At 36.8% G+C, this 27765-nt stretch overlaps 1 protein-coding gene across 1 annotated transcript; it reads right to left on the reverse strand.

The window, feature by feature from the left end:
* Window positions 1-14502: 14502 nt before the first annotated feature.
* On the reverse strand, window positions 14503-27750 carry RFC3 (replication factor C subunit 3). Its single transcript, XM_061133084.1, has 9 exons — window positions 27552-27750; window positions 25284-25421; window positions 24780-24847; window positions 23450-23547; window positions 21292-21473; window positions 20164-20300; window positions 19975-20073; window positions 15997-16066; window positions 14503-14794 (listed from the first exon to the last, which is right to left on the reverse strand). Exons 1-9 carry the CDS (start codon window positions 27636-27638, stop codon window positions 14603-14605), a joined length of 1071 nt encoding a protein of 356 aa, XP_060989067.1. The 5' UTR covers window positions 27639-27750; the 3' UTR covers window positions 14503-14602.
* Between the last annotated feature and the right edge of the window lie 15 nt (window positions 27751-27765).

A 27765-nucleotide genomic window follows, 5' to 3' on the forward strand; every position in this document is an offset into this window, starting at 1 on the left:
CAAGCACTTCATCTTAGAATGTCCAAGGGTGAGATACATAGAACTAAATAAATCTATAACACTGTTTGACAGCACTTCTCCAGTAATCCTGTGGAGTATCTTTTCATATTATAACATGTGAAATAGCTAGAAGTATATTTTTGCAGACATTTTTCTACATCTAAAGTAAAACTTAATGTTTTTTATAGCCTTTAGAATAAACATTTCTACTTCTCGTAAAAAACAATTTCTTACATTTTCAGGGTTACTTTTACTGTAAAGGTCACCAACTGTAATTGGTTGCAGTATTTTGTATGGCACAGTTGGAGTTGGCAAGAGACTGTTAAGTGAAAAATCACTTTTGGAGCTTCTAAAAGCAGTTGTGTTTGTCCTTACAAGATGAATTGCTTCCATAGCAATGAACTACAATGTTTCTACGTTTATTTCAAACATATAGAAATGTTCATTCTTCTCTTTGCAAAGCCATCCTGCAATCAGCAATAATTAACATGCTTGTTAAAAAAGAGACCCCTTTACTGATATTATTAATTCAATGCTATGTTAAAATCAAGCTTATTATTACTGCTCTAACAAATCTTGAAATTAACATGTAGTCTTTAACTGCTATATTTCACTTACACAGCAATATGTTTTTAAATAGCATATGATTTGTTTGAATATGTTTCTCAAATAATGAGAGAGAGAAGAAAAGGGATCGGCTACTTTAATAAGCCACTGCAGGGCTTATTTATTTTATGAAAATGAAGTATCACTAACGAGGAAGAGGTTATTTAAAGAGCTGTAAAATGGTTGTTGCCAAAGTAACCTCCCCCTGATTTGAGGCAAATTGTGACAGGCAAATCATGCCACAGACAGAAACATATCACAGCTCATTTCTCTTTCTTCTCTCCTTGCTGGAGCCTAGAGGGAAAGAACAAGCAGTTTCTCTATTCTCAGAGCTGCCTGGACCACATATGGAGTCAACCGTCACTTTACGATGCTGAGGGATAACAAGGTGCCCATCCAGAGATAGGCAACCAGCAGGACAAGGAGTCTAGAGATCAAGTCACAGGATGAAAACCTGCAGTACCTGGGAATGTCTAGTTTGGAGAGAAGGACAATCAAGAATTACAAAAACTAATTTCAATATTTAGAGCTCTGTAATATAGAATACATCTTAAAAAGTTTGTGTGGTGGCAAAAAACAACATATATCTGCATCTAAGCAAGTGTCTGAGGGCAGCCCCCAGCCCAAATGCAAGCAGTCACAAACTTCTGTCCTCCTCCTCCACATTCCCTGATTTTCTTGTGGGGGACTTAGTTACTTCAGGTTTCTCCCTTGGCTCTTTTCCCTCATCCAAAAAATATATGTACAAATAGATGTACAAAAATATATAGAAATAGAGACATAGTCTTATTCAGCCATCATTATACAAGGGATGGTGTTTCCTTGGCCTGTCTATAGGAGATTTTATTACTTATGTCAAACCATAAATATATACATGCACTATATATATATATATATATATATATATATCATATATATAATGTTTTGATTATAAACACATTTCATGTTCCTTATAGGGAAAAATTAGAAAATGTAAAATACAGGAATTATGTATAGTCTTACTACCTAATCACTGCTAAAATTGTGCTTATTTTCCTCATGACTTTTCTCCCCCAGTATTTTAATAAAGCTGTGATCTTTGCACACAGTTGCTTTTATTATTTTTTTTCACAGTTGCTCTTCTCATTAAAACATGAAGATTTTTGTGTTATAAAAATACTTCTAAATATTCAATAATTTTATAGTTTTACATTATATTATTTTCCTAGTCTATCTTTTTGGAGCATTTATAATTATCCCTGTTATAAATATATTATAATTATCCCTATTATAAATACATTAGGGCTTTTCTAGTAGCTCAGATGCTAAAGCATCTGCCTGCCAATGCAGGAAACATGGGTTCAATCCCTCGGTCAGGAAGATCCCCTGGAGAAGGAAATGGCAACCCACTCCAGTATTTTTGCTTGGAGAATTTCATGGACAGAGGAGCCTGTAGGGCTACAATCCATGGTATCACAAAGAGTCGAAAATGACTGAACAACTAACACACATGTAAATATGTTGGATTAATTTGTTATTAATCCATCTATTTTTTTCCGCTCAAAATTCTTTTTTGCCTCATGACCCTCTCTTTTAGGCCTGTAGGGAAAGGACTGTTTCAGGGAAAGGATGAGAGGGTAGGTGAAAATAGTTCACCCTTAGCTTTCAAGTTTTAAAGCAGACTTTTGAAACTTGCAGCAAAAAAAAAAAAAAAAAAGCTATTTTTTTAGTCCCAAAAGCCTGACTTTTGAGTAGCAAATAAAACCATAATGTATTTGTGACACTGCATTTATGTCATGAACAATAAACTTGAAAGTATGTGAAATTAGGCAAAGTAATTTAGAAGGGATAACAATTTACAAGGAGGAAAGAAGTGTGAAGTATAAGAAGAAAGCTAGAGAGTTATATGGCACAGGTCTCTGAAAACAGATTCTAAACATTATCACCAGGGCCAAAACTTTTGGTAGGGGGTGAGGGGAAAGCATCCCAGATAGGTGTGGGGATCTGAGCATAGAGACCAGTGCCCAGTTCCAATAGAGACTATGCAAGACGTAAGCCGTAACGGGGTCCCTTTATCACCATGGCGAGGTGACAGTGGGTAGAGATGATAGCACAAGAGGCATCTGAGAAAATTCCACAGAGCAAAATTTTGCATGTGCCTCCTTGAGAGGGGGGGCGGGGGGGGGGGGTCACTAAAAGAGAACATACACACTCATCATATCCCAGTGGCTGAAGGGTGAGAAATGGAGAACAGTAACTGGAGAACAATGGGAACCCCAGTGCCTCAGCAGAGATCACACTGGGACAGTCATGGAGCCCAGGTAATAACAGGTAGAATGATGCATCTTGCTAAGTGCCAGACTGGGACATACCAAGTGCAGTCTCTTCTCCATGGTTCGAGGCAATGGAACTTCCCCACAACTGAAGTGCGATCTCAGAGTGGGAATCCTGAATTAATTCAGGGTGGGGGAATTCTGAATTGACTGAGAAAGCCATAATTTGGATGAGTCTACCATGAGCTGGCTGAGAATAAATCTCCAAGTAGAATGAGAGGTTCAAAGTCAATGTTAATTTAAGTTGGAGGAAAATTATTACATTTAGGACACTCAAATTTGTCACTACTACATAATTAATACCATAGTAAACAACTTCATAGCAATGGTAACTTTCAATGACAATACCCTTTCAAGTTGGGTTCCATCATTTAATTTTTGATCATTTATTTCTTCAACAAATTGATTGAGCACCTATTATTTTCGAGGCACTGTACTAGACAGCTAAAGCAGAAAACAAAACAGACAGAGCTGTTCCCAGTCTTTACTGATTTCCAACTAGGAAGACTGACAATGAAGAAGCTATGACAAGTTACTGTGGTCACTGTGACGAGGGAGGAGTCCTAACCCACTCTTCTAGGAAAAACAGCAGTGATCAGAATTAGTAGACCTAAGGAAAGGAAAAGTACCCCAGGGAAAGAAAACAGCTTATCCAAAGTGCCAGGAGTTAGAGAGAGGATGACATGGCCACCCATTGCCAAGCATGCATTCAGCATTTGAGGGCATATATTATGTGTGTTATAAAGGGAGTTTCAAATTCAGAGGCTGTGATGCCACAGTTTAAAGAAAAAGGTAGGACTAAGAACTAATATTGGAAAAATAAATTCTGTGAATAACACTTTCTCTTCTGTATTTAATAGCTTACTGTTTTTAATTTTTTATTTCCACTTAAATAGGTAAAGAGATACCTCTTTTTTCCATGATTGGAAAAGAGACAGCTAACTGCCTGTCTCGATATTCATTTTTCACTTTTTCTGATTAAAAAAAAAAAGAATTACTCAGTTGCAGTCATATGCCTGGTTTTTCTCCAACCCAAGATGTGACCAACAGAAATAAATTCCAAATGCTGAGAAGTAAAAGTACAGGAGATACCTCTAGGAAATCTTCTTTAAAGTTTCCTTCTTTCTGCTGCCATCCTAGAATATGACCATGATGTCCAGATTTCCAGCTGCCATCTTGAAATGCAAGGACAAAGTTCATACTCTAGGGCTTGTATTAATAGAATGAAGAGTGGGAAGTATCCTGACTATCAATAATTGTTTAAAGCCACAAGACTAGCCTACTAAATTGCTTTTACTTCAGAGAAATAAATTGTCATATTTAACCCATTGTTATTATTTTATTTTTGGCTGTGCATGCAACCAAACCTAATCCTATCTAATCCTAATACAATATGGTAAGGAGTTGATTTAGGATAGCTGAGAAGCTTCTAAATTTACAGCAAGGTCCAAAACACAAATCAGATAACTGTAAAGGTAAAAAGAAGCCATTTGGTCTGTTTTGTAAACCAATCATTCTCTGGGGTAAGGCTGTTCAAAGGCTCCACCTGACAAGATTTTGTCCAAGTTTAAGCTTCTCAAATGGTTAAAATCCAGTCAGTCTTTTCTACCTCTCCATCCTGATTTCCAGAGAAACTATGTTCAGGAATTACCAAATAATTTCAGTATCTTTTATAACATGTACATCATTAAACCCATGTGGTTATTTTGTACCATTCTTTCTGTTAAAAATATGCTTCCCCTGCTTAGCCATTTTGGTCAGAAATCTCCTTCTCCATGAAAGCTGCCTACTTCCCAACTACCAGGCAGACTGACTGCTTCTTCCTTTGTACTGAAAAGTAAAGTGAAAGTCCTTCAGTTGTGTCTGACTCTTTGAGACCCCATGGACTATACAGTGCCCCATTCTCTAGGCCAGGATACTCGAGTGGCTAGCCCTTCCCTTCTCCAGGGGATCTTTCCAACCCAGGGATTGAACCCAGGTTTTCTGCATTGCAGGCAGATTCTTTACCAGCTGAGCCACAAGGGAAGCCCAATAATACTGGAGTGGGTAGCCTATCCCTTCTTTAATGGATCTTTCCAACCCAGGAATTGAAACTGGGTCTCCTGCATTGCAGGCGAATTCTTTACCAACTGAGCTATCAGGGAAGCCCTTTTGTACTAACTTTATTATATATATATATATATGCATTTCTAATATTAATATATGTAAATAAGTAGTAACCATTTAATGTAATATTGTTTATTTCTGTATTCCTGGTGTCCAGCACAGTAATATATAGTAGGTGCTGAATAACTAACTATTGAGTTGACTTGCATTTCTGATTAGGAAATTAAGGACTTTGAAAAAGTAATCAAACTAGGTATTAACAGAGCAAAGAAAACCAAAGTTTACACTGTAAGTCAAAAAATGAAACCAAAGTATCAGTTTTATATCTGATAGAGGTCAAGTTGGAAGATCCGGCTCATATCTTGGGACTCACTAACAATGAAGTCCAGAATCGGGCAGGCTTACCCAGTGAGGCACAGAAGCACTGGACCAAGGTAGGACTCCCCACATGGAATAACAGAGGAGTAGGCATGCTCATCTCCAAGAGGAGACAGACAGGAGCTGAGCTCAGCATGCCCTTATTCCTCCAAAATGGACTCCTAGACTAAGAATCTTCTCAGAGGCAGGGTGACTGATGGGTTAGAGGGGAGCCCAGAACTTTAAACACTTGAGCTCCTCTCACAAGAACAAAGCACTGGGAGTAGGGGTGAGGCACAATCCCCAGATTTGGATTCCCTTAACTCGCGGGGCTTGAGCATGAAGCTGTGGATACAAATAATCACTTAAAAATCTATAATAGGAATGGGAGAGAGCTTTACGCAAGCCAAACTGAGGACTACAAGCTTCTCAGAAACTGAGGGGACTGCTCTGAAGGGGCAGAAGAGTCAGTACACATATAGAGTTTTTGGCTGGGAAATACACATAGTCAAATATCTATCTTAGTGAAAAATTACTGCTAATCACAAAGAACAGATATCTCAACTTAGTGATTTAGTATTTTTCTAGGTATAGAAAGATGCAAGCATCTGGGGTCATTTAAATTTTTCCTTAAAGATGGATCTTAACTTTTTAGGAGCTCCAATATATCCAAAGGACAGAGTGCTTCAACCTGTTTGTTTTTTTCTTGTTCTTTTCCATTCCTGAATTCCCCTCAGGGCAAACTGTCAGTGGGGTGACTGCAGTGGGTTGTGATTTAACCTTTTGTGTGACTGAATGATGACCAACACTCTTTTCTTTAATGGTTAAAGTAAATGTACAGGTATGTTTGATGGGCTGTAAGACAAGCTGTTTTAAGTCAGCATAAAGTTCAAGCCAAATCATGTTATAAGCCCAAAATGATTTCCTCATACCTCAATATGTGGAAATTTCTTCCATCAAAGAAATCTTGGTCAGCAACTGTAGCTATCTCCCTCAAGAGACCTTTCATGTGGCCACCCTCATGAGACCAAACTCTACACCAGTCTCTGTTCTTTTGGGTTTCATCCTGGATCTAGTGTCAGGCAGCTTAAAAGTTGTCCCCTCAAGAATCTGCAATGGGTCAGATTTACACATTCAACTTAGAAGCCACTCCATACCATAAGTTGCAAATGTATCCTCTATTCTATTTTCAGCCCCAAATTACATCCATATATGCTGTCCAATGTAGCATGACAAAGGTTCTGCAGAGATTAAATCCTATTTTGGAGATACTCTGATAATAAAATGCCTACCAAGTAATGCTTCAATTTTGAGTGCAATTTCCTTTCTATTATTACATTCCAAGAAAGAAATTAAAGTCCAAAGACTAAATTCTTTTACAACTTGAAATTCAAAGGCAAATCCAAGGGAACTAAAGTCTAAAATTAAATCTTGTGTGTTAAAGTTCAACTACAAAACAAAAACCATTCCAACTTGTTATTGTACTGAGGCTCAGCAAAGGGTATTTTTCTGCCTAGGTAGAGTGGGGTCCATCCAGCAACTACAATAGTTTCTCTCTGGAATGGATTTGGAGTTTCCAAAGTCCCAGAAGTCATAGTAATTCAGTTACTATGAATAGCTCCTAGACCCTCAGGAGCCTCACTTCTAAAGATCCCTAAGTCGCCAAGTCATGTCAGACTCTTTGTGACCCCCACGGACTATACAGTCCGTGGAATTCTCCAGGCCAGAATACTGGAGTGGGTAGCCTTTCCCTTCTCCAGGGGATCTTCCTGACCCAGGGATCGAACCTGGGTCTCTGGCATTGCAGGCTGACTCTTTACCATCTGAGCCACCAGGGAATCCCTAAGAGTTACAAGGACACAGAAAATGATGACAGGCTTTTTTCAGATCCATCTAATTTGGGAAGCAATCTCCTACCCTTAGTTCAATAACAAAATTACATTCCCAGAACAAGGGCTACCAAGACTCTAAGAAAAATCTGATGATATCTGAGAAAAAAAGAAAATATTCTTGGATTCAACCTACTAGGAAGTCTGTCATTCTAGACTCACTGTCTGGATTCTATGACCTGTTTATTTAAGCCAAAGGAGGAAAATTCTCCCAACAAGAAGCTATTTTGAGACTACACTTTCATTTAGCACTTTCATTTGTATTTACATTTCTCTTCATTTACATTTTTGTGAGGCGGGGAACCTATCTATGCTTCCTGCATCCTCAGAGTGTCATCTGAGGCATTTCTGCCTCCTTGCACATTTAGATTAACTGTAATGGGAGCTGCTCTAATAATAGGACTTCAAGTACTTTTCCTTCACATCCAGCATATCCAGGACCTCTTAATTCCATTTTCCCATTAAGCCTTGGGCCCCTAACACTGCCCCAAGGACAGGTTCTGTGTAGTGACACAAGAGTACCATGTCTCAGAAAAAGGTTTTTTTGGTCCTGTGCCACAGTGGCTGTCTCACTGCCTCTGGCTCTGGGACTGCATGGGCAATGAAAGTCACCCCTAGAGAAAAGGTCCCCTACATTCCTGATTTGTTTTGGCTGAAGATCCACCCTGAACAGATTCCTGCACTAAGTGATTCTGATGCTTCTGAAGCTGTGCCCCTGGGGAAACCAGTTTTGAATGTCTCAGTGTCTGAGTAGCTTTTTTGTCCAACTACATCTTTTTCTCAAATACTGGGACATACCATTGGTATTGAATTTCCTGCTGCTATTTCCCTACTTGTTTGAGAAATGCTTTTCGAGTTTCTTAACAATTTAATCTACTTCTTAAAGTGGCCACTTTCCTTCTCTAATCCATGTGGGAGCTAATGCTGCTTGCAGAAACTTGGCAACCTCTCTTCTATTTATTTCATCTTTGTGGTCCAGACAGCTATTTTTAAAACTACTCTGAATTCTTCATCATCATCATCATTGGAGAAGAAATCACCAAGTTCGGGGTTCACTGTGCAAATTTTGTCTACCTTACTCTCAATGAGATGGGTAATTTCTACCTAAAAATATTCTTCCATCAGATGACATTTAATCAAATCCTGGACTTGCCCTCTGATTGTCACATCTAGACTTCATCACATTTTTTCTCTACTTTCTTTTCAAATCCTCATTTCAAAAATATATTGACCAAGGTAAGTAAGTTCCCTCAGAGTAATGGGAATTTCTGCCACCCTGTTTCAATACATCATCATCCATTTTTCTATGGAAACCTACCTGAAAAATGTTTTGAATATTTCACAAGGATTTCCTCCCTCAATTCTGCCCCAAATTTTTTTTTATAACCACTTGGTATAGCTGTCCCACTCTTTTAAGGAATAATTCGCCACCTGCTCCAAGTGAGGACCTGTTGCTTTCAGAAGTCATCCCTCAGTGAGTTGGCCTTTCTTGGGGGAATAACTCAGGTCTGCTGTTAGATTTGTTTGAACTGTAGTGATCATTTCTGATTTAATAACGTCAACATCTTTTCTTCTTTTCGAGCAGTGGAAATTTGAGTAGTTTCAATCTCCTTTTATATTGGCCTAACCTCATTTTTAAGATGCCATTTTCTTCTTTACTCTTCTTTAAAATAAATTTTAAAATTTCTTCCTCCAGCTTAATTGGTCTGTGTTCCTTTGTTTTTTTAATCTTTCACTGCTTCTGAGTTTGATAATAAATTAAAGTACACTTTTGAAGCCACTGCCGCTTCTCCTGTTTTCCTAAGCAAATGAATTAAGAGGCAAACATTTACAGGCACAGAGAATCTTTGTTTCCTTCTACCTTTGGGTTTGTAATCAAGTCCTTTAGTTGATTTCCTATTTTGAGGGGATGGTATTTTCTAATAAGGGCTCACGTCCCATATTTGTTCATTCCATCAAATACAGGGACAAGAGTGAAGTGACAATTTGGGTCCCAGCTATCAAGCCAGGATTACAAGTTATGACATTAACATAGAGCCAACTTGAGATTCTGTGGTAGGACAGCAAGTCTTAAAAGTTGGAGGAAGTGTCACATGAAATCAAGCTTTGTCAGTCCCTCCAGAGGGCCCTCCTTGATCCTGAAGTGGAAAGAGAACCTAGAAATTCCAATCAAGATCATCTAAATAGCCTTGGTATTAACTGTATAAAGCTAGAGCATCTCTAGTGTTCTGTTCACAGGCAGAACTCAGCTGCCTTGAGGTTTATAAGTGGCAGATATTCTTCTAGCCACAAATGTGTCTAAGAGTTGCAAAACTCTTGTCTACAGTGGAATCTTCACCTCAATCAAGGAAAAGTGAGGCCTGTGCAGGAAGGAAAGTAGTCTACTTGAAGCCCCTAACACAGTTAAGAGGGTTGTGTCTTATTTTCCCACATAAGTTCAGTAACTCACAAGTTACAGTCACCTGTTAAGCTCAAAATACCTCACGACAGCTAAAGATTCTCAGAATATAGAAGTTCAAAGCCAAGTACAAAAGTATTAAAAATACATTTGGCCTAAAATAAGCTTCTATAAACCAGGAAATTTTTTTAAAGTCCAAGACCCGTTGGCAACGTGGGCCCTGGAGGCACAATCTTCTCCCTCTATTTTCTCCCTCAAAATTTTCTTACCTTTGTTTCTCAATGTTGCTGGTGAATAAACCAAATTTGGAGATCTCTGAGGGCCCCTCCCCAATAAATAACACCCTTATTTTCAGCTTAAAACAAGTTGAAAGTACAATAAAACTGAAAGGTAGGAGGTCAAATATTACCTGTTACTGATAGGGGTCAGGCTGCAGGATACAGTATGTTAGGGGCTGACGATGTCCAGTGCTAGACATAGATAGATCCTCCTGTATGTACGCAGGAAGCCTGATTAATTAAAGTTTATAACCAAGAACACACAGGTTCATCCCAAAAATGAAAAAAGTTGGAGCAGGTTTATTTATTCTTCCCAAAGTTAACAATCAAATAAGACACCTGTCTCTCTAAGAGCTGGATGAATAAAGGATAGAAAGAGATCTCAAACAACATTAATAGATCTTATTTCACAGGAAGGAAATATCAGAAATGGGGGATAATTATTCCCAGGTAACAATGCCTGGAAACAAGGTTAAATTCTCTGCTCACTGGCTTTCATACTGACAGCAATTTTTCTCAAGATATTTGTGAATTCTGATAGGATAATATTCTCATATTTAGTTTTTAATACCATATTGCATTACAGTTTAATAAATCCCACTCCAAATATCAGTGTTTCACAATATCAACGTTAATTCATTTTCATGAAATTTGATATCAGAAAGTCAATTTTGGAATTCAGTCTTCAATTCCACAATTTGGGGGATATATTCTGTTATTTATTTAATGTTATTAAAATTATTTAATTTTATATATATAAGACCTTATATATAAGGTCTGTTATTTAAATGTCTAAAAATTGATTTCCCACAAGGTTATAGGCCAGATTATTACCTACCAACTAATTTCCCAAAGACTCAACTTCAGTAAGAATAAGTGCTTGAAGCATGTGTGTAAATGGCTTAAGAATGACCTTACACAAAAATATTTAATGGTTAGATGCATTTTATTATATACTAAAGAATTCAATATTTGCAAAGCAGGAGATAGGCAGTGGGGAAAAATTAAGAACAAATTTTCCTTTATAACATGAGGAAGTTGACTTCTTTCAACAATTCAAATGTCATTTTCACCTAACCTTTGTGTAAGGACAGCAGATACCTGTGTTATGCACTCAACTTATTCAAGATATAGCATTACATTTATACACGTGTTAACAATCATTTATTTTCAATGTATAGGTCTTGAGCAGTTTATTATTACTAAGTATTTTATGATTTTTTTGATGTATTGTAAATGCAATTATTTAAACCTTATATTCCAGTAATTTACTTCAATTACACAAAAATACAATTAGTTTCTGTATATTGACTTTATATCTTGTAAGCTTGCTAAATTCACTTATTTGTTAAGGGAATTGTTCAAGTTTTTTAGGTAAACAATAATTTCACCTGCTAAAAATAATAATTTTCCTCCATCCTTTTGTTTCCTTATGCCTGTTATTTATTTTTCTTGCCTTATTAAACTGACTAGTTAATTATATACAGGCTAAAAGGCTTGGGAGAAAAATGTAATTACTTTGAAATGCAGCAAAAATATAAGATGACTAAAGAAATGCAGTTACATGTCCACTGTAAAATACTGGTATGAATTTTGTCAATTTTTTTTTTTCAGTTTTTTGTTATGTTGGAAACTTTAAATAAGATGATATTAAGGAAAATAAAAACCAAAGCAAGAATCCAATTTTGAGAGAGGGTCGTAGGACAAGACAGACAAGGATAGAAGACATTGTAGGTTTCTACAGACAGGTGAAAATCAGTAAAATTCAAGGCACAGGATTACAAACAGATGAGCTGCTTCTCTACTGTATCAAGAGAAAATACGAATGCACAGAGTAAATAGGATACATACAAATAAACATATGGTAATACAGGATGCATACATATTCAGTTTAGGTAGTTGGCTGATAAGGAGATAAGGTTATCTGCTCTAAATGAAGTTTTGGGAAGGGCATTAGAGACTTGATCAGAGAAACGTTGAGTTTGCTGGGCAGTATTAAGGGCCTATTTCTTGGTTGGTGGCCGTGAATGTATTAGAGGGGAGTCTGTGCTCACGTGCCTAGATCCAGTTTCTTCATCTACAAAACAGGATAATAAAGGACAACTTCAAGATTAAGAGAACTAAATAACAGAATGCCCGTAAAGAATCTAACACAGCGCCTCACATGAAGGTACTTATTCTGGAAAGACTGTGAAGCTCTTTCCATGCCTACTGCTGTAAATTATCGTGCACAGCTGCACCTCAGGAAGCTGCTAAAGCTTCTTAAGCTGCTGTCTAACAGAGGAAGTAACCTCAGTAGGCAATCGGCATCAAAAGAGCTGAAACAGGCTCGGAAAGTACCGAGCCACAAACGTACCCTACAGTGTTTGTAACCAGCATTAGGCTCTAATTTAAACATGAGTTAAAGTTTTTAAGGATCCCTTTTCCTTTACTGAGAGGAAAGCAATTTATTTTTAAGTCTGCACACTACAATCACCTGATAAAAGAACACCTCATGATAACATTTCAAACTTCTACAAATTTCCATAGGAACTGTAAACAGGAAAGAAACCAAAGAGCAAACTGCTAGTAAAATCTAGTTCATCAATCTAAAAAACATGATATGACTTTCCTGAGAACTAGGTACAAGGAAAACTGCTGCCAAGGGTTGATTTTCTAATTTTTAAGAAATGTATTTCATGATTTGGAGTGCTATAATTTGGAAATAACATTTAAATTCCTATTACTCAGACCTGCTATAATTCACAGTAAAAAAATAGTACTTAAGGAAAAAACATAGCAAGAGGTTTTTTTGTGTGTGTGATGCATATTGCACAACTTCTAATATTTTATGTACAAAAATTTGAATTATAAAAACATAAAAGTAAAGGGGAGTGACATCAACATCACGGCAGCTTAAGATGTACCTCATTTTTGTCTGCTTGCCAACAAGATTTGGCATCCACCCATGGGCAGAAATGCCTTTGAGCAAGCTGTGGAATCCAGCACCATAAACCAAGGGACCCGAGAGAAATCATGCTCAGTCATTCACTGCATTTCCACGTCTTGGCTAATGTAAACAGTGTTGCTATCAACATTTGCTAAACTTCTAGTTCTGTTCATTTTAAAGAACTATAGAAGATCAGTGATTTACACCCAGGAATCAATGCCTTCACACAACTGTGACATCAAAGAGTTGAGGGAAAAAGAGAATTCAGAGGCTGGGGTGGCTGAATATGCATGGCAGAAATGTGGAAAGAGGCGAGTTACATAGAAAAGTTCAACAGAAATCTGCATAATGGATGCCTTGCATCTTTGGCTAATTATTAAAGTGCAAATACATTGAGTATAACTTCACTTTGAGCTTTTCTCCAAAGAGAAAAAAAACAAGCAAACAACAAAATACAACTGGGGAAAGACCTGCTGGAAACTAAACTGAATAATTATCAGAGCTCACATAGGGCTGGAAGACAATGAATGAGTTCTAGGACTCAGGATACAGGCTTCATTGATCTCTGGAGCATTCAATTTCAGGGACATACTTTTTACTTCCCTTCCCACCCCCCCCACCCCCCCCACCCGCCCCCCAGCAAATAATAACAGTCTTAGCTCTCCCAAACCTCACTTTCCCAGTTCTTCTGTTACAATATCAATATCCCTCCTAACATGAAGACTGAGACTTCCAGTTGGGGCCAGATTAATATCACTTGCTCCCATAAAAAGGCCACCATCGTTCCTCTTAACCTGAACAGTTTTCCAGATTTAGGTTTTCAGTGAGTGTGTAGCTGTGTCTTTGCCAACTAAACACTTCCTGATTGCTCGGCACCAACTGCTACAAAAGCAGGTCTTCCCAATATTCTTATACAGAGCTTGTCATAGACTTTTGTCAGGCAAACCCTTTGTTCCATGAACCAAATTTCTGAATAAAAGTGTTCCAAAGGACAGGACCAACAATACAACAGCATACTTGTTCAAAGAATACTTTCAATACTAATATACCTTTGCTTCAGAACTATATGGTGGATATTCTTCAGGATGCTCAAGTGTTAATGAAAAGATCTTTATTTTTTAATAGTCAACCTTATACCAAATCTGAATCACTGAAGTAAAAGCTGGATTTCTACAGTTTTAACAGATATGGTCCATGCAATTTTCTCCATACCCATGCTATTATAATTCAAAATTAATTCCTATATATGCTGCAAAAATATAATTCTTGGTTGAGGGAAAATATGATTAAAGATAATGACTTGCCAAGCAAAAATTTATGTACCTGCGGCCAAAAATGGTCATCTGGAGGTCAGAAAACAAAAACTGATTTTTTTAGGTAAATTTCCTTCAGCACGGGAGAGAGTGGATGGAAATGGGAGGATTAATACTGCATACTTTGAAAACATACTTTTAAAGTAAATTAAAATCATGTTCCTAGACTCTACAGTTTCCAGTTGTATCCTTTCAATACATTTCAATAGTACAGGAGCAGTTATTTAACTCAGAGAATAATGATTAATAATTCAGAGGAATTACTACCTTCCCCCTCCAAAAAAAAAAAAAAAAAAACCAACACAAATAACACATAGTTAAATAATGTTAGTTTATTTTACCTGCAGCTCTTCCAATATAAATTGAACGTAAATGATGATACTGAGATACATTAGGAAGAATTACTGAGAGATGTCAGAATATCATGCCTTCCAATCCATCCTCCATGAACTTCTTATAAAGTGCCATAAATTTGGCCACAAATGCTTCCAAGTGATAAATGGCTTTGCTACCCAGTTGCAGACGATGTTCATAGTAAGCTGCCATCTGGGCCACTTCTCCTTTCAGTTGTCCATCGCAATTATGTAGAAGTTCTGAGAGAAGGCCCTAAAGAAAGATAAATAGCAACTTTACAAAGTAACAATTTAAAAAATATTAGCTAAACGTGCTTTACTTTTCTCATTCAAAAAGGAAGTGAAACTTAAATATTGATATGTTCTCTTTTTTATTTTTGATGGACCAGGAGACTTCATCCAAAAGAACATACTATTCTGAAGAGTAAAAATGTGGTAGTTATCTATCATATTTCAACCTCAAATACTTAAATGTACAAAGGTGCAAAGATTTAAGTACAAAGATGCTTACTGTAGCATTATTAATTATAATAATCTGTAGACAACCTGAAGTCTAACACTTCAGGTTGTAACACAGGGGTTATATCCAAAAAACTTGTATAGTCATACAATGAAATCCCAGTCATGTACCAAAAAGAATGAGGTAAATCTCTACTGTCATGAAACAGCATTCATACTACACTGCTTAATTTAAAAAGCAAAATAGTGTAAAAGACACTAAAGCTTTGTGAAACATACATATACGGACTCAATTCAATGTGACTTGAAAAGAGGTCTTATGAAAACAGAAGGGGAAACCTTTACTTTTCACTTCATATATTTAGTATCATTTGAATCTTTTCATGTAATTTTAATAAACACAAATAAACAAAAAGTCCTGTATTGCCTAATATGTAACCGTCAATCTATAGTATCTTTCTAGCTAGAGCTGATTCGGTTTAGATCAGACCTAAAGCTGTCCTTCACATATCACTACCACCTTCTTTAACCTCAATTTTCAAGTGCACTGAGGCTTGCTGTCTAAAATATTAATACTACTCCCTGACTTTTTGCATGGATCCATCTTTCAATCCTTTAAGTTTCAGATTAAACATACCTTCCACAGAAGCCATCACTGACCTTCCATAACTCAGCCCTCCATTTTATCATTTCAGCTGGTCACTGCCTTTGTAGTACTTAAACCATTCTGAAAACCTCTTGCTTCGTGTTTCCCATTCCATTTCACCAAAATGTAACTTCTCTGAAGAAGGCCCACCCTGTTTCCTTCAACACACCCCTGATGGTGACTGGCGCACCTTACAAGCGCCATACAATTTGGACTTTGCGTATCTGCTGAACTAACAAGATGGGCAGAAAGAACTGACAATGTATCTTTGTGCAGCAAAAGCCATGATACACATAATCAAAGTCCAAACTGTATGGTTATATTCAGTTCCAGATTTGAAATCAGAATACCTTCATTATTATTTCAGGAGGAATACAATGAGTTAGAAGCTCATACAGTCTTCCACGAACTTCAAGGAGCCTGGACAAAACAAAACAATACTTTGTGAGGAAAACAGGAGATCATTTTTCCAAGTACCTACTGTGCCATCTTTAAGAATTAAACATCCCAATACAAACATTTTCTTCAATGGTTTATCATATTTAAGATACATATATGGGAGCTTTTCCTAACTTTAGCTCATTTTTCTAAAATAAAACTATAGAACTGTCTTGAAGTCAGACAACATTTATATTTATTTACATACACACACACACACACACACACATCCACACAGTATTTATATATATACACTGAAAGTACAGAAAAGGCTTCACGCCTAGTAAGGGTTGAGCTTATTCACACCACGAATTTTAATATACTTTAATGATACATCAAGTAATATTTTTCTTTCCTTCTCCAGATAGATGATATGTAGGAAATGAGAAAATGGTTATGAAAATATTAAATAATGTCTATTACAGAAGAAAAGAAAATATAACATGAATATAACATAATGCATATAACATATAACACATAACATATAACATCTCAACTGCTAAGTAAAAAAAAAAAATTTATGGCAGAGAAACAAAGCTGTTTTGTCACAAAGGGGCAGTAACGGTAGAGGTGGGCACAAACCAGGCTGGCTAAGTGAATATGGCCATTTGCTGGAGGGCTCTGTAAGCTTGCAATTCTAGGCCCTTCTCATAACATTTTCAGGAAGAAAAAGGGTTAATGAGGAAACTATACATGTAAAATATTACAACAGCAAGAAGTGACAAATTATAAGTATATATACAAAAGTAACTTAATCTTTCTAAACATAATTACCTACCCCTAAAGAAAAAATATCATTCTGAATCTTTACCAAAATAAGATCACACTATGTTCTATATTTCAGATCAATCAGGGAAGTGATTTTTAAAAGATCTCTTCAAAGCAGAAGTTAAAGACCCCCTTCCTGAGATTCCAGGAGTATGAAGTTGTGCCACAATGAAACTAAATAAGGAAAGTGAAAAAAAAGACTAGCATTTTTTGAGCAACTGCTATGCACAAGACACTATGACAATAATCTAACTCAGTCACCACACCAGCTATGGTAAAGCATTATCTCCATTTTTTTTTTTAAAGAAAAAACTAAGGCCTGGATGGTTTAAATAACCTGACAAAGTTGACCACAGCAGAGCCATGATATAAGCACAGATCTGTCTTAGCCCATACCCTTCCAGTGTCTGCCAAAGCATCTATTTAATCTCTAATCTCTTATCTGTATGAGGTTCACTGCAGTACACTATTTCTCACAAACACAAGTCTCTTTCACTGAAGAGAACATGAAGTTCAGAGGTCAAGCTTCCAGCAAAACTTATGTAGTTGAAGCAGCATGACCTCAAGTATGATTCCAAAGGCCTTAATGTCTCTTGGACATGGCAGTATACACCCCAAATAAAATCTGATTCTTAACGTATAAATGACAGATGGTATGAAATTATTTTAATAATGATGCATATAGCTTATTTCTGAAAAGCTGATTCACACTATATTTACCTATAAAACTGTACTATAACAATACTGTGTGCATCTCACACATGTTCTCATGCTTCTCAGTCTGAGTTCATTTCTAATATGATTTCGTTTCTAAAAAATTAATATATTCTACATTAAGCCTGTGTCATTATCTCTTGGAGGTTACAAGTGATAATGAGTACAAATTTCTGTCAGAGAAACATGGTATTCTAGAACTGCCTTTGCCTCTTACTAACCAAATGTTCCTGAAAAAAGCAACAATCGCCCAAAGAATCAGTTTTCTATCTGTAAGATGGTAAAAATGCATTCTTCATAGGACTGTTATATGAATTAAATGAAACAGTGTAAATGTCAGCATAATAACTGCTCATCAGATAGAAGCTGCTATTCACATGAGAAAGGTGGAGCAGAGAACCTGCCTGCAAAGGCAGGAGATGCAAGTTCGGATCCCTGGGTCGGAAGATCCCCTGGAGAAGGAAATGGCAACACTCCAGCATTCCTGCCTAGAAAATTCCACGGACAGAGAAGCTTGAGGGGCTACAGTCTACCGGGTCAAAAAGAGTCGGACACTACGGAGCACATATCACAGACACATATCACATTAGAAAATAAGAAATTTTCTAAGATGTATCAAAAAAGAATCAAGACTATAAATATTATAATGAGACTACAAGGTAAAAAATCAGAAGGAGTCATTGGTACTGTGCGGACCAATGTTCAAAATGACACTGGCCATCCTAGTATTTCTGGACAGCTTCAAGGCTTTCGGAAATAGAGAAGAATATTTTGTTTTAGACACACAATGGCATCAAATCCAAATCTGTTAATCTAAATAGGGAACAGCAGCACTTCTTCTTGGACAAACTCATTTATGAGCTGTCAAAATCTGTTTGGAAACTGGAGGAACAGGCAGCAGCAGCAGAATTAAGAAAAGTAATAATCAAGTCTTAAAGATACATTTAATAATGTCAAATATTGCAACATCTGTACCTAAATCTCTTTAAGAGTGGAAAAGTTCAACTATTATCAGAAATTTTTCTTCTTCAAAATCAGAACAAAAACAAGAAAGGTCACCTTTGGTGTGGAAATATTTTATGAAAGTAAAAAGCTCCTAAGACATGCTTCATTTGAATTTTATTTCCTTAAAACTTGAGATTTCTTCACTACCTGACAACATTTACAAAATGGAATGCACACTTTTTCCTAAAATTAAGGTTTCTTTTCTTAAGAATCTACTTAAAACACCTGGCACTTTTCAAAAACTATTTCAACTAAAATAAATGAAGAGGAATTCAATGCAAACTTTGATAAAATATTAAGTACCAATTTCCTATGACCATTCACCTCCTCTAATCTACTGTGGTCATCCTACAGTACATGCTGTAATTTCCTTTGAAGAATTTCTTATAAAAATAACAATTCTCAGATATACCAGCCAAGAGGAGAAACACAGTATATTCCTTCTCCCAATTATGTTCACGTAAACCAGGGAAGCTTACATTTCAGTGGTTGCACTCATTCTAGTCTGCTTCCTAAAATAATGAATAACCCTCTCTAAAGTTCAAAGATGGTTTCTCATTTCAGACAGGCAAAAAAAGTAGGAGACTGTGTCTCAGTGAGCATATGGGACCATCACCAGACTTTCCAAAAGTACCAAGCCTTAAGACTGTCATTCTTGATTTGGAGAAGAGCCAACTGCCCTCCTCAATCAAAGTCATAACAAATCCAACAGGCTGTGGTTGAAGTACGTTCAGTATAGTCTACTACTGAATAAGAGACCCAAAAAGTAAACAGAAACATCTGTGCAGCAAATATGCACAAGACACTTCCTACATACTGACGGTACATACACAGTGTTATTCTTAACAGAGCCTGTCATCACATATAAGCACGGGGTCTTCTAGTTCTCAAACCACTAGCACACAATCTCTCTTCATTATACAAATAAAAAAGCTGAAGCTCTAAATTTATAAAGTTACCTGCTTAAGGACACTTAGCTAAAAATTAGTAGAACTAGAAGTCTACCCACAGTCTGGTGTCTTTCTATAACACATCAATTACAAAGTTATACACTGTTATCTTCAATATTAGAAAGCTAGATACATCATGCTATGCATTAATATTAAATCATCCAAGATTCTGAGGGGAAAAAAAAAGCCTTAAACTTCCAAAATTTGTTTCAATTTATGTGTAAGTTCCATACTTACATGCCAGTAGCTTTTTAAAAGCCATGATATCATACACCAACTATTCTGAAACATTAAATGTCTAAAATCCTACTTTTTCTTTAGAAGTATAGTATTTTATAATTTAATTATAATGCTAAATGGCATGGTATCAGTATAAAACAGCTAATCTGGAACTTAGAATATCTGTACCATCTCAGTGATCAAACTTTTATGGTGATCTTTTATAGTGGTTACCTCTGTGGAGTTTGTTGACTGACAATAGCATTGGCAGTCTCCCTCAGATACACCTCCCAATCTGTTTCAGGGATTTCTTGATCTGCAGTAAAAGGATATCTACATGACAAAAACAGAACACAATAAATTAAATGAAAGTGGGCTGATATCACAACATGATTCCTGTGGTAACTGACCCCTTTTACTCACTGTTGCACTCTACAGGCTTCACACATAAGCAGAGCTTTTCTGAGATTTCTGCAGGACTTCTCTGCAAGTCTGTGAGCCAGTTGTGGAGGAAGATTCAGACCCTCCTTCTTACACACAGTAGATAACACATGGCAAATCTATAAATAAAATAATTAACATAAATGAACAATCTGTCAAACTACATGCTGAGATAATTTCTGTCAAGAATATTGTTACAGAACCCCAACCTTTCTTTTTTTTGGTCACTACCTTACCTTAATCCACTGTTCCTTCAGCAGGAAGCCAGGGGTCTAACTTAGCTATCAGGTAGAGTCAGCAACTAGATGGGCACCTGGAGAAAGATCTGGTCCCAGTTCCATGCCTGCCCGCCTCCTCGAGGCAGCAGGAAGTTGGAGACAAAGGGCCTCAGGTTGGTGGCAAAAACACTGCTCACAAGGCTGCCAAGTTGAGCTGCACAAGCCTAACTGGACACAACTCAGGCACTAAGATGTGAATTGTACTCACAGGAGAGACGTAACCTGGTGGTCCTGCTGCTTTATAGACATTTTTAACTCTATCACTCTCAAAATCTTTACAAGTGAAATTCACATACAGTGTCACGTATTATCCCTACTTTGCATCAAATCACCCCAAACCTATCAACAGCAGAAACTCACTTATTGTGAGAAACTGGCATTTTTACTGATAGCTATTAAGAATGACAAAGGAAAAAAAATACACATTATGTTGATTCAGACTAACTTTGGTCTCTGAACTAGGGACTAGGAATTCCCAAATCATCTTCTCGCAAAATCTATTTCCTGAATATTCAAGTCTCCTCTATAAGCCAATTAAGTCAGGCTGAGGTAGAAGCTACTACATAACTTGCTTTTCCTTAGTTTCATAAAATCCACAAGTACTACCTATTTAAAGTAAAAGATGATTTAAAGAAAAGAATGTTTTCTATATACTGGTATCTGGTGTTTACTACTATACAGATAATGGTTTGAGTCAGCACCTAGGCTATAGCCATTTCTGAACTGCTGACATAGTTCACTATGTTTTTGCAAAGACAAACACAGTAGGGATGTACACATAGTATGCATGGAATCTGAACTGAATTCTTCTGAAAAATTTAACTTGACTTACATCTTCAATGCTGGGAGCAGGCACACGAACTGCAAGGCATCTACTACGAATAGGTGGTATCACTTTAGATGTAGAATTACAACACAAGATCAATCTGCAGGTGGACATATACTTTTCCATGGTTCTGCGCAAGGCATGTTGAGCATCTTTAGTAAGTTTGTCAACTTCCGTCAATAACACAACTGAGTCAAGGAGAAACAAACTTTGAGTATTTATCTTTCTCATTATTCAGAGTGAAATCCTAAATAGTAAGCCTAATATACTACTTTTCCCTTTGGAGAAGACATACAAAAGTTATAGGTATGGTGGGAATAATTTATTTTTATTTTAAAAAATTCTAAGATCAAACAAGTCTAAGAAACACTAGGCTAATGAAGTTAAAGAAGTTATTTTGTTGCAGAATCTACTGCAGTCTTTATTATACTTATATGCAATAAAAATCACCAAAACAAGGATATATTGTGCTGCATTCACCCAAAATATTTCACTCAGGAGTGTATTTCTGTAGAAAATCTTAGCATTCTAAGGAATATACTTTGGAAAACACTGTCACAAGAGATGTGGCAAATAAGGGATAAAGATATCTGGTTACTTGTATAATAAGATTCTACCTGGTCATAACCAAGGATTGGCCTTAAAGTGTTTAAGAAATGCAGTCTACAGGGACTGAATCCAACTGTTGCCCTGTATTAAATCACTTCAAGAAGACGACAGTGGTAGCAGTGCAGCATTTGAATCTCTCCTCTAAAAGAACAGATTCCAAGATCTAAGACAACATTTACACCGAAACTAGTGACAAGCTGTCCCCAAGAACCCTAAATATAAGTAAGTGAGAACAAGAAACTACGTGTGGGAGGAAGTGGCTAGGATCCACCAGCTTTTTGACATCTTCCGAACAGTAGAACCTTAAATCACCCACAAAAGCACACTGGATATATGGGTCAATCTGAGAACAGCATCCATAGGGTTCAATTCATGGACAAGAGCTAAGGGACCTTGATGCAATAAGATCTGACAGAGCAGCAGACTGAAAATAACAAAATGAAGCTCTCTTCCAAGACAATGCTTCCCAATGACAAGTTCTGGAAATCGAACCCAAACTGACTAGAATAGGAATATAAAGACAAGGAAATCGATCACAATATCTGACAAGGATAGCAGTAAAAAAGTAATGCAAAACTAAATCATTGCTAAGCAGAAAACAGCAAAATATTTTAAAAACTGTAGTGAGGTTTATTCCAGAAATACAAAGCAGTTTCATTAGACGATCCAGTAAGAAGATAATGAGAACTAAGGAGAAAAATTATAAGACCACATTCATGGGTACAGAAGAGTATTTGGAAAAAAAAAAAAAATTTCTATTTTGAAATGTAGAGATTAAGCAGAAAAGAAATAAGCTGGAATACGTAAGATGATTCACAAAACAGTAAAATGAGCAATGAAAAAAGAGATAAAATTATCACATTCACTAAAGAAAAAGTACAGCTTACTTTCTCTACTAAAACTGACAAGGATTAAAAATAATTATCCAGTGTTGATAAATGTTAGAAATGGGCATTCCTAAACACTGCTGGCAGTAGCACAAATCTCTATCTTTTTTCAAATGAAGAATTTGGCAAAATATATCAAAAGCATTAAATATTGGCATATCTATCAAAAAACCTGTTGTAACAATATATGGTGTTATGCACATAAAACTGGAAATGTTAACAGTAATGGTCTCTGGATGGTGGGATTATAGCTGATTTGAATTTTCTTTTGTTTAGCTAAATATTTTATAATGAACATATAACTTTGGTTCAAAGAATCATTATTTTTAAATCATGCAATTCCCTATTTTAAAGTAAGTGTTTTTCCATTACTCATCTAAATATTTTAATAATTCTAAAATAACAAATAGGTGGCACAAATAGTTCTCTTTCTGCCACAATTCAACTCCATTAGACTATAAACTCCTAGGAGCACAGAGATTATGTTTCTCTTCTTCACTTTTACATATTTAAAAAAAAAAAAGGTGGCACAGTGGTTGGCACAGAACAGATTAATAAATATTTGCTAAATGGTTGGAATTTACATTCCTCATTACATTTTCCTCTTATACCCACTGCTTATAATTTAAGTGTCTGCCTCATCCAAAAAAAAAAAAATTATCACATACCTTTAAAATCTTTTTGAGAGCTTGTTTCAAGTTGCTGTGACTGTGCCACTGTTTTCAACATCTCCTGAATTACAACCCGATCACTATTTCCAGCATCACTACACAAAATAAAAATAGTGGTAAATATATACATGTAAATATTTAATAAGTACTAGCCATTATTCATAAGCTAAGAAAAATATTGAAGATCTTCAGTGATTAAAATTTTAAGCAAACTGAGTGACACTACATTCACAAAACTAAAAGTGAAGTGTTTTAGGATCACTAAACATACTCCTATACTCAACTACAATTTGATTAACTGAAAACACCAAGCATGTTCTTAATATTAAGTTTATTGCCACTTAAAAAGAGCCACAGCTATTAATAGTATCAAATACTTTGACACTTCTGTATCCACTATATCCACTATAGTTAATACCTAGTCACAGCTAATTTCTTAGCTATCTACAACTATTCCAAATATAAAAATAACCTGTTAAAACAAACTTGATCTGTATTCTTCTTCTCCATCCCCAAAACAGCAAAGGTGTGAGAACAAGCCTAGACAAGTCGTTCCAGTACCAGCAGAGTTGATTCAAGGTCTTAGAAAGGGGATGGGATAAGCAAATGGAGTTCAGGATACAAAACAGAACTCTGTAAGCTGTTGACTTATAGGCATTACCAGTCATTTATACCAATATCATTGCTTTAACACTTAAGCCCTGCACCTCACAAACCAAAATAAGTCACCTGGTTAATTTAGGCTGAATGTCAATTCCAAACACCTGAAAAACAAAAAGCTTAATCTCCAATTGACTATTCGTGCTACAAAGAACTCTTAATGAGGAAAAGAGGGCAAAGAAATCAGCTTTAGTTTATTTTCCCAAACAGCCATCAAGTCTTTCTCAATATATTATTAGATCAATATACCCTCTAATCAAAAAACTGAAGAAAAATGGAAAGAATGAACTAGTAATCCTAATCCACTTTGTAAAATATTTTCTCAGGCATTTACAAACGTTTTAGACATACTGTGCTCACCAGTTCTGAATAAGTCAATATAAGAAAAATTTACTGACTATTCAAAGTACTTTGTGTAACACACAGAGCTCTATAGAGCAAGAAAACTTAATTATCAAAAATATTTGACTTGGAGGAGGGGTCTCAGAGAGAAGGGAAAGTGGAAAGGTTCTAGGCTCCCTGTTTCACACAGGGCAGCTTCATTTTTATCTGTTTTATATTTTGTCTCTCCATACATGATTTTCATATCAAAAAAGCATTCTACTCTTTAAAAAAGTCTGAACACCACTACTCTAAAAATGCTTATTTCTATGTAGTAGCCACTTACCTAGGATTAACTTCAAGGTGGTAATTGCTTGCAATAGTGCTAATTTCAATTTTCTTTTTAGATGGAGTCTGTGGACAAAGAAAATAGTTTTAATGTTTATTGGCTATTTCTCCTATTATCTGTATTTCATTGTTTTTTTAATTATATAAACACTTTATGTTTACTATAAAAATAAAACTTCAGATAATCACCACTAATGTTAGCCCTATTCTTAATGTGCAGGTAAACACACATTTTTATATACACTAGGTCATATCGCACATCATGTTTCTAGTGGATCACTTTTTTCCTTTACCTCCAGAAACCTCCAACCATCCCCAGTTATTAGCAGATCATCATTATAAACAATCTGCATATGTCCTTTCACAGCCTGCTCCACAATAATACACAAAAATAAACACATACTATTAATAACACATTATTGTATAGTGTGTTTCCTATAAAAATTGTTTTTAAAAGAGGTAATCATATATGTATTTCTCTGTTTCAAAGTGAAATGCTTACTGTGATGGTCTGATGTTCAATTCTCAATTTTTCCACTCCAACACCATAAAGTTCACGTAGAATACACATAATTCTTGTCTTTTTTCCAGCACCTGATGGTCCATACACTAACAGATGAGGAAAGTCACCACACTGTACCTGGAATAAAAGGGAGAAGGCATTTTCCCTAGAGAAGCCATTGCTCCTACGTGTAGAAAATACTTTTTATGTATGAAATATTTTGTGTCTCTATGAAAGTTCAAAAACATGTGTGTGTGAGTGAACATAGAGACAGACATATCTTTAACTATGAAATCGATATTCCCCTGGGATTAATGCTATATAACTTATATATCTAGCACAGTACATGTAAGATACAACACTATATGCTAGAAAGCAAGAAATCCCAAACCTGGCTGGCTATCAGAAGTGCTAAAAAAACTTTTAATAAAAGACTGATTAATTCCAGGACTCCATCCACAAGATTAAGATTCAGTAACGGAGACTATGATGCCTGCCGTAGTTTGCACTTCTACAAAGAGTCCCTTTGATAGGAAATGAGTGCATTTGGTTTTATTTGGAAGGTAAAGGAAAATTTTGTAGGGGAGAAGGAAAGCAAAGGGGGGAAAGGCAGCCAACAAGTGTTATCAACTTAAATACCACTCTGGACATCTGGAGCTTGATCCTGCTGGGGATACACCTGAAGCCAGTGTGAAAATACATTACAGTATTAAACCACCCAAGGAATGGGGAAGCTGGAGTATGATACATTCAGTTCAGTTCAGTCACTCAGTTATGTCCGACTCTTTGCAACCCCATGAATCGCAGCACGCCAGGCATCCCTGTCCATCACCAACTCCTGGAATTTACCCAAACTCATGTCCATTGAGTCAGTGATGCCATCCAGCCATCTCTCCTCTGTCGTCCCCTTCTCCTCCTGCCCCCAATCCTTCCCAGCATCAGGGTCTTTAACAATGAGTCAACTCTTCACATCAGGTGGCCAAAGTATTGGACTGAACTTCAGCATCAGTCCTTCCAATGAACACCCAGGACTGATCTCCTTTAGGATGGACTGGTTGGATCTCCTTGCAGTCCAAGGGATTCTCAAGAGTCTTCTCCAACACCACAGTTCAAAAGCATCAATTCTTCGGTGCTCAGCTTTCTTCACAGTCCAACTCCCACATCCATACATGACTACTGGAAAAACCATAGCCTTGACTAGACGGACCTTTGTTGGCAAAGTAATGTCTCTGCTTTTTAATGCTATCTAGGTTGATCATAACTTTCCTTCCAAGGAGTAAGCGTCTTTTAATTTCATGGTTGCAATCACCATCTGCAGTGATTTTGGACACTACCTCTCCTCAAACCTTTGCTAGCTTGGGAAAGAAAACGGGGAGAAGGCGTTAATTCCCTGGCATTTCAAGTCTGCTTAGAGGTGTCAGCAAGAAAAAGCCTCCAGCAAGTGCAGATGCTGGGAGCTGGAAGTCGGGTCTGCGTAATCTCACAAGTTAAGAGCAAGAGAATGGAGTAGGCCGCTGACAGTTCTGTATCACAGAAAAAGACTATGTGTTTTAAATATGTTCACAGGTGATTGTGATGCTCAGTCAGGCCTGGGGATCAATGCTGTGAAGGTTATAAAGATGACAAGAACACAGACCTTAACTTCAGATGCATAAAATCTTGTGGAGTGTAACTTTATAAATAACCATTTAAAAATAAATAAGTATCAATAGAAGTGCTGTTAAGTGAACTTTAATACTTTACAAACTTATCTATCGCTGGCACTGAAAGAAAAAAGTGTCAAGGAAAGGAACTATTCACCTAATACACTGCATGGAAAAAGGGGGTGCTCCACAAATACAGCCTTCATTTTTCAAATTTCGAACTCAGCAAAAATAAATGTTATGCTGCAAGTGTTTCACAGTTTTATTAAGTTGAAAATTAAAACGTAAACAGGTGAATGCTTTAGAAAAGCAAATCTATTAACTCAAGACTAACATACTAAATCTCTGCCCAAATATTTATTCCAAATCCTATACAATAAAAAACGGGACAAAGAAAATAAAATACATCCCATGGTTAAGAAAATCAAAGAGGACAGTCCTCAGGGAGACTTTGCAAGCACAGTCCCCGGCCCCACAGTCTGTCCCGGTCCCTGTTTTACTTTTCTCCACAGCACCTGACACTTTCTAAAGCCGGAGAGCCAAGCTCCGCTCGTGAGGGGCGCGAAACCCCTGAGTGGCGCACCTCCCCTCCCCCGGCTCTCTCCGGCCCGTCCCGCCGACTCACCAGGTTGCGCAGCTGGGCCGCCTGCTCCTTGTGATAGTCCAGCTGTCCCAAGGAGCAGGGCCGGTATTTGTCCACCCAGAGGCTCATTCCAACCCGAGTTCCGAGGGTCAGACACTCGAATGTCCCGCGCGCGCGGGATGTGTGTCCCCAATACACACCCGCAAACAAGTTTTCCCGCGATCTCCAAATCTCGCGACATCACTACCGGCTTGTT

Source organism: Dama dama, chromosome 30, assembly GCF_033118175.1.
Source record: "Dama dama isolate Ldn47 chromosome 30, ASM3311817v1, whole genome shotgun sequence".
In the NCBI taxonomy this organism is placed as follows: domain Eukaryota; kingdom Metazoa; phylum Chordata; class Mammalia; order Artiodactyla; family Cervidae; genus Dama; species Dama dama.

What these genes read in the sequence shown, in the direction of transcription:
- RFC3 (XM_061133084.1), bottom strand. Translation starts at nt 27,638, where the DNA reads ATGAGCCTCTGGGTGGACAAATACCGGCCCTGCTCCTTGGGACAGCTG. An exon ending in CTCTCAAAAAGATTTTAAAG is followed by an intron (nt 21,474 to 23,449) that starts GTATGTGATAAT and finishes TCCTTGACTCAG; the next exon opens with TTGTGTTATTGACGGAAGTT. An exon ending in GAAGCCTGTAGAGTGCAACA is followed by an intron (nt 20,074 to 20,163) that starts GTGAGTAAAAGG and finishes TTTGTCATGTAG; the next exon opens with ATATCCTTTTACTGCAGATC.